The 12,997-nt window shown below is 44.6% G+C and overlaps 1 protein-coding gene across 3 annotated transcripts in view; it reads left to right on the forward strand.

Moving 5' to 3' along the window:
* Positions 1-12,997, forward strand: part of NDUFAF2 (NADH:ubiquinone oxidoreductase complex assembly factor 2) — a 134,608-nt gene that overhangs the window by 64,291 nt on the left and 57,320 nt on the right. For 2 of the 3 annotated variants that reach the window (XM_048850308.2, XM_048850306.2), the window contains exon 2: positions 7,911-8,000. The exons of the other annotated variant lie outside the window; for it this stretch is intronic. In XM_048850308.2, the coding sequence (XP_048706265.1) occupies positions 7,911-8,000 (90 nt within the window). The remainder of the gene's footprint in view (positions 1-7,910; positions 8,001-12,997) is intronic. 3 annotated transcript variants of the gene reach the window in all.

Below are 12,997 nucleotides of genomic sequence, written 5' to 3' on the forward strand. Positions count from 1 at the left end.
TTTTTCTTCTTTGAGTAGATGCAGCCATGTATTCAGCTCAGGTCACTCACAAGCAGTATCCTTTTGAATGAGCTCGCACCCATAGAGAGAGAGGCTGAAGCTGTTTCTTATGCAGTTTTGATGCAGGAAGTTATCCAGTTAGAGATTGTGAGGAGACTGCCTGTCCCTTCATATGGTCTGCATAGAACACAAACAGGCAGGGCCGTCCTTACCCATTTGCAAAGTACGCAGCTGCGTAGGGCACCAGGAGCTGCGTGCTGCTCCAGTCCCCCTGCTTTCCCCCCACAGAGGCCTGGGGCCAGCCCCCCTGCTCCCTCCCTTTGGAGGCCTGGGGCCTGCTCCTCCCCCGCTCCCCTCTGCAGAGGCCTGGGGCACCACACCCCACCCCTGGGGCCTGCGTAGGGCACCAGAATAGCTAGGGACGGACCTGCAAACAGATGCGGCAAAGCCTGAAAGGGTTTAGTGCTGTCCATGTAGAAGTTCAGACACTGACATCTAATGTGTGAAGGCACTGTTCCTCCAAGGATGAATTCAGCATAGGAAAAAACCCAGAGAAATATCCCGCCTGATTCAAATGAAACTGAGACCCCACTTTAAACATGAATTTTAGGTGTGGCTGCAATGTCTCTTTGTCTTTGGAGAACTGCAGGTAAGGAGGCTGTGCCATCAAAGCCTGCAACTCTCTCACTCTCCTTGCATATGTTATTACAAGCAATGCAGTTTTTTGACACGAGAGGAAAGAGACAGAATGCCAGAGGCTCGAATGGAGGTCCCATCAGAACCGCCAAGACTGTTCTAAAGTTCCACAAGGGAAACAGGTCCCGCACCAGGAGGTAGAGGTGAAGAATTCCTTTTAAGACTCCCTAAACCATCACGTTGGAAAACACCAATCTTTTATGAATGGACAGATGGAAGTTTGAGAGAACCTCCGGATGAGTTAAGCATAAGGTCTGATGACTGAAGATGCAGCAAATACTCCAAGATGTCCTGGATACAAGCCAACATTGGCTGACCTCTGCAGGCCAATGACCATGTTGAAAACCACGTCCATTTTGCCAAATAGGCCATTCTGGTAGAGGTTTTTCTACTGCTAAGTAGAGTCTCTTGAACAGCCACCAAACATTGCTCTTCCTCCGCATTTAACCACAGAGCAGCCATGCCATAAAATGCTGGGAGCTGAGTGGCCAATACAAAGTGCAACCATGATTCTGCGTGAGCAGGTCGGGTGGAGAGGAAAGGATATAGGAAGAGGCTGAATCAAAGCATACAGGAGAGTCAATCAGGGAGCCTGGACTGAGACCCCCTTGAGACCAGAACAGATATTTCCTGTTGTGCCTTGTAGCGAGCCAGTCGATCATTGAGATGCCCCAAGATGTGAAGATGATTCATAGAACAGTGGACTGCAGGGACCACTCGTGACTCATGGAAAAATTCCGGCTGAGATTGTCCATGAAAGGATTCTTGAACCCCAGACAAGTGATGAGCTTTCTGAGTGAAACTCTTCAATACAGAACTGCCACAGCCCGATTGCCTCTTGGCTGAGCACGCTGGAGTGTGTGCCCCTTGCGTGTTCACATAATACATTGTGGTGGTATTGTTGATAAGTGTGTGAACCACTGAACCCTTGATATGGTCTAGGAAAGCATGACAGGCATTGTAGATAACCTAGAGCTCCAGCACAATGATATTCAATGAAGCTTCCTGCTTTGACCACAAACCCTGAACCTTCAGCAACCCCAGCTGTGCTCCCCAGCCTATCAGGATGGCAGTGGTGACAACAGTCCTGGTTGATAAGAGCCACACAAAGTGAATACCCTGACATACATTCTCCTGAACCATCCACCAGTGTGAGAAGTCCAGGATCAATGGAAGGAGGCGGACCAACCTGTTTAAAAGGGGCATAGGGTAGGACAGACAACTGTCATAAGCCACATTTGAAAATGGTGAAGGCACAACCTGGCAAATTGAACCACCTTTTTGCATTCAGACATGTGGCCCAAGAGCCTCAGGCACATCTGAACTGTTGTGGAAGTTTAGACTGGAGACCAAGATAAAGGTGGCAAATTGTCTGGAAACGGTCAGTAGGCAAAACCGCTCTGAAACTTGTAGAGTCTATTAAGGCATCAGTGACCTCGATTTTCTGAGTGGGGAGCAACATTGACTTCTTAGTGCAGTAAACTAGTCATTCTAAGTCCATGCGGGGACAATAGCTAGTAAGGTGACCATACGGAACCTCAGGTACCTAGCACATTTGTTAAGGTTGCAGAGGTCGAGAATAGGCCTTACTCCTCCTTTGAATTTGGGAACCAGAAAGTACCGGGAATAAAAACTTTGACCCCAGTGCTCCACAGGAACCTTCTCCACCACTCCAAAGTCAATGAAGAGTGGACCTGCTCTAAAAGCAATATCTCATGAGGAGGGACATGAGGGAAGGTGGGGAGGAGGTATCTGCACAGTAACAGGGGGCGGTTGAAAGGACCTGTTACATCCCACGTGGCAGCAGCAGCCATGCTCTTGGAGGAAGAAGAAGAGTCTCCACGAGGCCTAGAGTGGTCCCGGTTGGTTATATGAGACTTTTTTTTTTGGCACACTCGAAGGAGAGTGATTTCTGCACCTCTTTGGAGAGGCTGCAGAGCGTGAGCCAGCACCACTCACCGAAGTCGAGGGCAACCTCTGATATGAGGCAGGCCTCAGGGCCTGCTTAAGCAGGTGCTGCTTCAGGTGAAGGTCTTTAGCCACCTGAGTCGGTTTTGTGAATGATTTATAGATTGAAACTGCTCTTTGACATGAGCCACACCTAAGCAGAGCAAGCATCTTGTGTGAGTGTCATTGGGGATAGCCCCCCTACACGCAATGGCCATTTTCAACCCTGGTGAGGGCATCACCAGGGAAGAACACTTAACTAAGCTAACACTAATACTAGGGTACTACTAACCATATACAACTAGAACCACAAAGTCCAAGGATTTTGAAGAATTGTGAGGTTAAGAACTGCACAGCTCTCTCTCTCTCTCTCCAGCTATGGGTGGTAAGAAGGAACTGTTGAAAGTTGTGATGCACTAGTTATGATTTTAACAACCTCTGATGATATAATTTATTAGTGAATATAGCTGACTTTCTGACTTCCTTTCAGATAACATAACATCCAGTTAATTGGAACACTTTTTTAAAATTTCTGCTTGAACTTTATTCCAGTGTTTTCTGAAATATTGGATAGGTTAATAGCCACTAAATACAGTCTAACTTCTCTTTTCTTATCTGTTAGAAAGGTCAAGATGATTTTGTTTTTTCCAGGCTACTTTTTCCAAAAAATAAAATTAATAAAGTATTAGCAGGGCTCATTAACTTCCCTATAATAACAAACAAGAGGTCTGATCTGAGATCAGATGAGCACTTCAGTTCCCTTTCATGTGGATGGCAGTTGCAGAGACTCAATGTAATGAATTGGCCTAATGTTTGATTTGTCTCCCTCTAGTGGCTGGTTTCAGTGACTACATAACCTGCTGATATTTCACAGCCACTGAAAGCTCAAGTAGGCAGAAGCTTGTGATTTTGATGGTGACTGCTGAAGGGTCCCAGATTTCTGCTCTCACTCCTTGTGTCACTTTATATAGCCAAGGTTCAGTACACCTTTCATGATTAAGTCTAGTATATGTACTTAGAAGCTTGGCACCAAAATCTCTTTTTCAAATGATTACTTTATAAACAGTGAGTAAAAATGTATTGGAAAAATTAAAACACTATCTTGACTAGTCAATAAAACCTTAAGAACAAGGTGATACTGACTTCTTAAAACCATATGCAAAGAGGATTTTTATTGGCTCCCAGAAGAATAAACCAGTAGCATGAGTTTTTTTGCAATAGTTGAGCCATTCTGTTTTGAGCTACGTCATACAAGTACTATAGTGCAATTTCTTTATTATGAAATTGCAACTTACAAATGCATAATTATTATTTTTTACATAACCATGCTCAAAAACAAAACAATGTAAAACTCTAGAACTACAAGACGAAGCATGAAGGGGCATATGAATGTTTAGCATATCTGGCACGTAAATACCTTGCAACGCTGGCTACAATAGTGCCATGCCAACGCTTGTTCTAACTTTCAGGTGTCATAAATAAGAAGCAGGGGCAACATTATCTCACATAAATGTAAACAAACTTGTTTGTCTTAGTGATTGGCTGAACAAGAAGTAAGACTGAGTGGACTCATATGGGGTGAATTGATAAATACTGTCTCTTTTGTTTACCTTTTTTACAGTGCAAATCTTTGTAATAAACATAGTATAAAGTGAGCACTGTACACTTTGTATGTTCTGTTGTAATTGAAATCAATATATTTGAATATGTAAAAAAATCCAAATTTATTTATGATAAATTTAAATTGGTATTCCATTATTGTTTAACAGTGCGATTAAAACTGTGATTAATCGTGACTATTTTTATCTAGTTAATTTGTTTTGTGTAAATTAATCGCAGTTAATGCATGCGATTAGCAGCCCATGTCATTTGTGTTTAAGATCTATTATTGTCACATGAAGATTGGGTTCGTTTTGAAATTTAAACTATAGGATATTAAACTGTGACACTTGAATAGGTACTTGTGTTTGCTTCACATATGTACCCTTGCAAGGGAAGTTTCTTGTACTACTGTAATGATGTCCTCATCACAAAATTTATGTGAAAGCACTTTACAATAAATGCACAGTTTCATGCACAGCAAAGCGGATATAGTTATTACTGAAAGGTTATTTCTGATTCATTTAAAAAAATAACTACAAATTTGTGCAAGCAGGCTTTATATTAGGAAATGGAATAGCTTAAAGGCAATTTCTGCCCCAAAAAATCAGTATCGGATTATGAAGAAGTACCTCTGTAACCTATAAAAGGCCTTAATTTTAAATCCCAAAAGCCTTCTGTATGATCTTTCTTCAGTAGATAAATATGTGAAGTACTTGTAAGCAAAAGGCCGCTGAAAGAAAACCAAGAGACAAAGCAAACTAGACAGTTTTTGTCGTTGAGTAGCATCCTATCCACATCACAGATGCAGAAAAGATGTAAAAGCCACCAACCCAATGGCATGGTGATTCCTCAAAACAATGACTTTGAGAAGTGTCATAACCATACAGCTAAGGGTAACCTAGAATTCCTCCCTTACCTGTAAGGGGTTAAGAAGCTCAAATAACCTGGTTGGCACCTGACCAAAAGGACCAATGGGGAAAGAAGATACTTTCAAATCTTTGGGGCGGGGAGAAGGCTTTGCTTTGTGTGTTCTCTTGGGAAGTAGAGAAACATCAGGTCAGGAAACTCCTTCTGCTATTAACCATCCTAAAAGTCTCTCATATTACAAAAATTGTAAGTAAAAGCCAGGCAAGGTGTGTTAGTTTATCTTTTGTTCTGCTTGTGAATTTTTCCTTTGCTGGAGGGAGGTTTATTCCTGTTTTTTGTAACTTTGAAACTAAGCCTAGGGGAAGTTATGCTGTGTTTTTGAATCTTTTGTTACCCTGTAAAGTTATTTTCCATCCTGACTTTACAAAGGTGATTTTTACCTTTTTTTAAAATAAAATCCTTCTTTTAAGAACCTGACTGATTTCTCTATTGTCCTAAGACCCAGGGGTTTGGGTCTGTGGTCACTTTGTAACCAATTGGTTAGGATAGTATTCTCAAGCCTCCCCAGGAAAGGGGGGTGTAAGAGCTTGGGGGAATAGGAACTCCAAGTGGTCCTTTCCCTGATTCTTTGTTAAATCACTTGGTGGTGGCAGTGTACCCTCCAAGGGCAAAGAATTTGTGCCTTGGGGAAGTTTTAACCTAAGTTGGTAGAAATAAGCTTAGGGGGTCTTTCATGCGGGTCCCCACATCTGTACCCTAGAGTTCAGAGTGGGGAGGGAACCCTGACAAGAAGTAATTTTCAGAGTTTGGCACCAGGCTCTGATTCTTACAAGACTAGCCTGTATTGTACAAAGGATGAATATTGGAGGAAGGAACCTCAGTATTCCGTTACTTTTGTTTTATGAAAGCATGGATCAGGATTATCTAATAGAAGAAACATGTTTAGTTCAAAATGTATAATTTATCATGTATGTAAACTTTATATAGCTATGTAATATACGTGGATCACATATGGGCTGGTGATAGCCATGTGCTGAATTACATTCAGTATGCACCTTTGATTATGTCCTCTACACGCAGCCCACTATTCTATCTCTGCCAAGACTGCAACATGTCTGAGCAGCTGTTCTTTAAAAAGCTGTCCTTTTAACTACAACAACAAATCACCACCACCTTCAAGGAAGTGGAGGAAAATATCTTCAATACTCAGAGATGTACTGACTCAGGGCTAATATCTTTTCAAGATGAAACAAAAAGACACCCTGTGCTTTATATCCGTGAAGGTTGCTCTACTCATAATATATCTACCACAAAAACAAGGAAATTAATACTCGCCTCCACCCAATGACATGTATCACTACATAGAACAACCACCAAACACTAGACAACACGTTAAAACCTTAGCTCTGTCTCCATGCAGATGCTGTATTTTCAGAACTCCTTTCACAATCTTGCTTCTTCCCACAGATCCCATATTAGTCAAACTAATTGCATTTGTCATTATATGTGGAATTCCTGCTTATACTCAACCTTTAGAGGCTCATGATGGCTTTCCTCCTCTTTCATTTCCCCACAATTGGACTTACTGCTCCATTTATTTTATATGGGGAAATATACTTAGCAAAGTGCTTTTTCTGCAGCTGATGAAAGGAACATGGAAGTTACCTCTTGTACAACATGCTATGGCCTCCCTTCTAGGCAAATCTGACGAATCAGAGCACATCACACTGTACGCTGGCTTCCCATCTGATTATGGAACCACTTCAAGATCCTGGTCCTTGGCCATTAAGGGCCTTAATGATATTTGAGTGTGGCAGATACAGTTTATGGGAAAGCCTCAGCAGACAGTCCGCCATGTGACACTCTTAATGGAAAAAACTGCACAATGAACTGATATTGAAATACTTTGTTTTCAGATTAGTTGTTGCATAATCTGTGAATGACTTGGGATCTTAAACTTTTAAAAATACATATAAAAAGTTTAGCAGTTTGAATTGTAACGTCTAAATGGCCATCTTTTCCCTCTGCACGATGATCCTTTATTTTAGTCTGTGGGGCTGATTTATATTTGTGAACATAAAAAGTAACATTCGTTCAAATGAAAGCAAATGTGATTGGATGCTTACCCCACATGTGCTGTGAAAGGGTTAATATGGGCCTGAGAAGCCAATTAACCTTGCACCTGGAGGGTGGGCCAGGCCTGATTAGAAAGAAAGCCCAGGGAGTACAGGGCTTGTTTCCATAAAGAGCTGGGTGAGCCCACTTGGGGAGAGGAAAACTCCAGAGAAGAGGAGTTAGGGAACTTTCCTTTGTCTGAGAAGCAGCCTGATGGAAGGCCATGAAGGAAAAAGGGGGAAAATCAGTCAGGCTTTGCAAGGATAGAGCTACAGACCTAACTGGAGCCTGTCCAATGTCCTGGATAAGGGGAGGAGAGTGCCAGCTCCTGGATTATGCCATGGATTGAGGCACAGAAGGACCATGTAAAGCAGCAGAGGCACACCTATGATGAGGTAGCTGCCAGTTGAGCCTGGGGGGGATGAAGGTTTGTGTTTTGTATACATTGCAGTCCTTTATCAAAACCCTGAAGTGTGGCCCCAGAAAGGGCACAGGACTCTAAAGTGGTCCGGACAGAGAAGGCAAAAGAATAATAGAGGGAAACTGAACCAAGGGCGCTGCAACGCCACAGCTCGTCAAGAAGGGGGTGTGTTGGGGCAGCAACTTTGTCATAGCATAATCTGCTTGGCTGTTAATGTTACCTGGCTGTATACTTTAAATGTAATCTTTATTTGTGTTAATAGGACAGACCATTCCAGAGAAAAGAATAATAGAACCTGTAAATCAAGAGGAGTATAAGTATGAAGTGGGCGACTTGCCAACAGAATGGGAAGGTAAATGTTTGGGGTTTTGTTTTTATTTTCATGTAAACTGGAAAGTACAAAATGCTGAAAATTGAATTCAGTGGAATACCTGACTCTACAACCTTATTTGTTCTTTCCTGAGATCTTTTCATTTTGAGGCATGAAGACTAAAGTAATCCTATCCAGCTATTGCGAATTCTGAAAGTATCCACTTTTAAGCACAAGTAAAATGATGTGCTTACCTTTAAGAAATGGGTCAGTACATGAAAATGTGTGTATAGTTTGCATGACCATGATTTTGATTTCCTCTAACCAGTTGTGAAAATATTTGAGAGTGAGGGAGCGATCTGACCGAATGACCCTGAAAGGAATATATGTGGGCTAAAACCTTTTCAGGGCATGTCCTCACTGCAGGTGTTTGGTGCCCATGTCTGAGTGGCCACACTCAAATTCCTGGGTCTGCACTCAGGTATGCGGCTAGGACTTCTGGGGACATGTCCCTATTGCTTAGTGCTGCAGTAAGTTGATGCTCTATGATTCTTTCCCAGTTAATTGTGGACCACTTGTCTGTCCTTCTGTGCACACAGTGGGAATTGTGGGAAGGCATTGGAGGACTACCAGCTTTCGAGTTGCTTAGCCTGCACCTCACAGCAAAGGAGGCAGGTTACCAGCTGGAATGAAAGCAGCACTTGGGCTTTTGCCTGTACCCAAGATTGGCCTGCTAGTTTGCATTGAAAGCACCATCTAAACTTGGGTCAGAGGTTTTTGTGTGGGGAGAAGCCAGGTGAGGGACAACACTTGAATGGGAGCCTGAGTTAACTCTGCGGTGAAGATATATAATAGAGAGAACTTCCAACATTGTCAAACCAAGGGTGTGTGTTTAGCTTTCCGCCTCCAAGAAAAAAAGTGTGTGGCAAACCACATTTTTATTACTTGCATTTGCACTTTTAACACCGCACTTGTTCATCCTTGTAATTACCATAAAAAATTCTTTGTGACTATGGCAGCACTGAATTGGAAGGATGCATGAAGGTCAGGGAAATGGGGAAAAATAAATAGGTAATTGTTATTTTCTTTTTAAATACAGAGCCTTTCAGGGAATAGGAAGACCAGATTCCAACTGCGTTGTTTCCCATCCATTATTTGAACAGAAGAGGTGTGCAGTGCACCTTGTTTGTTTATGACAGAAAAAGTGCAAAATAATTCAAAGAGCCGAAAATATTAACAATGATGCTAAGTGGATTTTTCAGTGCTGTGTCAGTTGAAATGTTAACAGCTGAAATGTTGTGTTATGGAGCTATGGATGACTGAAATAAATGGAAAGGGCCAAATCCTGGCTCCTCTAGTATAGGTTCAGAGGGCCCCGTACACAGCAGGATCAGTGTGATTTTTGCTGCATTGGAGAGGCCAGATTTGGGAAGCCGCTTCAGGAAGCCATGGAGTTCAGTTCCTCGGTGACTTCATGTGTATCTGTGCATAGCAAGGATTGGGTGTAGCGTGAACAGGGGTACAGGCTGGTGGATCAGCCCTATATGGATTCTGGTTAGTCTTTCTACATTAAGTGGCCTAATGGAAGCTAGTGAATTCCCGAAGTGAAGCAGAGCTTGATTTTGGTGGCATCCTAAATCCTATTACCCCATTTAAATGTATTCTTCCACCTTGGGGTGATAACAGGGGACCTGCACACAGCAGCTGGTTTGGTGGGGGATCTATCACTCCTTTGGGTAGTCTGGGCTCTCCCCTCAGTTCCATGGCCCACTGCTCCCTGTCTTCAGAAGGATGGGGGTCTATTTCAGAGAAGGGAGATCTCAGTCCCTACCCACCCAAGCAGAGTGCCCCAGTTGACACCATTCCATCAGAGCCATGATGAAGAGCGACAGTAAGAGTCATATCAGAGAGATCTGTGCTAAGGTGGTGTTGGTAAGGGATCCCCAGAGCAGCAAGCTTAAGAGTTAAAATGAGGGGGCATGTCGCATGGTTTGAACTGTCATTTCAAGCCATCTGCATGCTTGGCGTGAGGAAGCCTCATTTGTGCCTGCTGTGGTCAGCACCCCAATTCCACCTGCCACATGCAGCATGACCACTCCTCTCTGGGCCCACGCAGGCCCAGCTATCTCTCTACAGATGAGCTATAGGCAGGCTCCAGCTTCCGAGCATCTCCCTGGAGTGTCCAGCCTCTGTTCCACTGGATGTTTTGCAGATTTCAGATTCACTGCTTCCAAAGAAGCAGAACACTGCAGCTTACCCTTTTCACCTCAGATCACCACTCCTCTTCACACACCGCACTCAGATGTGTTTATAGTGAAAACAAGTAAAAGTTTATTTAATGAGGTATATAGATTCAAGTGATAGCAGGTAGAATTATTGGAAACAAATGATTACATGTAAAACAAAATCATAACATATATTCTAGAGCCTAGACTTATGTAACTACAGTAGAACCTCAGCGTTATGAACATCTTGGGAATGGAGGTTGTTCGTAACTCTGAAATGTTTATAATTGAACAAAACATTATGGTGGTTCTTTCAAAAGTTTACAGCTGAATGTTGACTTAATACAGCTTTGAAACTTTACTGTGCAGAAAAAAATGTTGCTTTCCCTTTATTTTTTTTAGTAGTTTACGTTTAACACAGTACTGTACTGTATTTGCTTTTCTTTCTTTCTTTCTCTGCTCTGCTCTGCTGCCTGATTGCGTACTTACCATTCCAAATTAGGTGTGTGGTTGACTGGTCAGTCTGTAACTCTGCTGTTTATAACTCTGAGGTTCTACTGTAGATAGTTTCATGTCTTATAGAGCAATGCTGACCCAAAGTCCTTCCAGTGTTTTTGTAATCAGGCTTGGTTGTGGTCGTCCATTCATGAGACAATCATTCTGTCAGCTTGCTTTCTCAGTGAAAGATCCATGGGATACCTCTGCAATCCCCAATTATGCCCCAAAAATCCTTTGTCTTTACTCATAAACTGGATACCCTCCTGCTGTTTATTTCTTCCTGTAAACTTCATCTCTTGAAGATTCCACAATCTTCTGGCTATCATTTAGTTCAGTGTGCTATTGTGAGACATACAGTGCCCGACACACACATGACCAGACACAGGGATAAGTGTCTGTTTCTTCCTGCTTAGAAAGGAACCTGAGACTTGTCACGTACTTTTTAGTATACACATAACTCCTTAAACATTAACCATACATGCATTGTGCAGTGATTATAATGACCTGTGGGCTACTGACTTTTGGTAGAGACCTCACATGCCACCCTTTAATGAATTATTATGCACATATCTGACTCGGGGTCCCTGTAAAACCATGTGTATCCCCTGTGCCTTCTGCCAGTTGGCACCAAGAGATCCCTGGGTTACAATGCTCAGGCAGGCATTTGTTCATCTTTTCAAAATTTTCTTCACTACCACCAGAACTAACAATATTGTATTTATTTGTCATGGACCAGGACCCCATTATGCTAAATTGTAACTGGGCCAGCTGCCTCCCATGCACCCCCTCTTGGCTTAGGGTCATGCTCAGTGATGAGCTGCCAAAATCTTAACAACGGGTTCCCTCCTCACCCTATGAGGGGGTCGTTGCCCACCACCACCCCCCGGGACTCCTGCCTCATCCACCCCCCCTGCGTTCCTTCACGCCCACCCACAGGACCCCTGCCCCATCCACCCCCCTCCCCTGTCCCTGACTGCCCCCAGAACCGGGCAGGAGGGCTACTGTAGTGGGTGCCCACCCCGCCCCTAAGAGGCAGAGGCACCTGCCGGAGGGTGAGGTGGGGAGTTCTGGAGGTGCTTACCTGGGGCAGCTCCCAGGAAGCATCCGGCAGGTCCCTATGGCTCCTAGGGGTGGGGGAGCGTAGCTGGGGGGGAGCAGAGGGAGTGGCCGCTCCCCCACTGATCACATCAAAAGTGGCGCCTTAGGTGCCGACTCTGGGGGTGCTCCGGGGCTGGAGCACCCACGGGGAAAATTTGGTGGGTGCAGAGCACCCACCAGCAGCTCCCCACCCCGCGCCCGGCCCCAGATCACCTCACCTCTGCTCCGCCTCCTCCTTTGCTCTGCTTCTCCGCGCCTCCGCTTCCCATGAATCAGCTGTTCAGCGGGAAGCCTTGGGGGGGGGGGGGGGCGCGGAGAAGCAGGCGGCAGCTTCACACTCAGGCCAAGAGGTAACCTGGGGTTACCTGCTGCGGCGTGGGTGGCCCTCCTTGCTCCCCTCCCCCACCTCCCCAAGCTCACCTCCGCCTCCCTGGGCCTGAGCGGGAAGCCACAGCCTGCTTCTCAGCCTGCCCCTGGTTACCTGCTGTGGTGGGGTGGCCCTCCTCACGCGTCCCCCCGCCCCTCCAGCTCTCCTCCGCCTCCCTGGGTCTGAGCAGGAAGCCGCGGCCTGCTTCTCAGCCTGCCCCAGCTTCCCGTGCGAACAGCTGATTCACTGGATCCCTCGTGGAACAACTGGTTCTAAAAGAGCTTCTAAATTTAACAGCCGGTTCTAGTGAACCAGTGCGAACTGGCTCCAGCTCACCACTGGTCACGCTACTGGCAGCCTGCCTCCCTTTCTCCTCCTTGGACTGTTCAAATAAATCATCCCTTCAGGTTTTTTCTTGATCAAAACCAACCCCTCCCTAGGGACTTGGTTTATTGATATAAAATAAACTGCAAATAAAACAAAGTCCATTCCTAAGTCCACACAAGACAAGGGTTCTCTTCCTCTTCCCAGGCCTTCCTGCCTGGAGCCGTTGCAGTCTCTCCCCTGTTTGGTGTAGGTCTTTCCCAGCTCTTCCTTGCTGGGGAAAATCCCCTGGTCTCAGGATATTCCGGGCAGGAGCCTTTCCTCACTTAATGCAGACTTGCCACAGCTTCCCCCTTCACTGCAGCCAGCTGCTGAACTTTATAGGGAAATACCTGATTCAACCCAGATGTGCTTCGTTCTGTAACCAGGGCTGGGTAGGCCACAGAGCTGACGGAGCAAGCCACATAAGTTACATAAGTTCTGTACAAACACAGAACAAAAACAGTCCCTGCCCCCAAAGAGCTTTT

The sequence above is a fragment of the Caretta caretta genome, chromosome 5 (genome assembly GCF_965140235.1).
Source record: "Caretta caretta isolate rCarCar2 chromosome 5, rCarCar1.hap1, whole genome shotgun sequence".
NCBI classification, from domain to species: Eukaryota; Metazoa; Chordata; order Testudines; family Cheloniidae; genus Caretta; species Caretta caretta.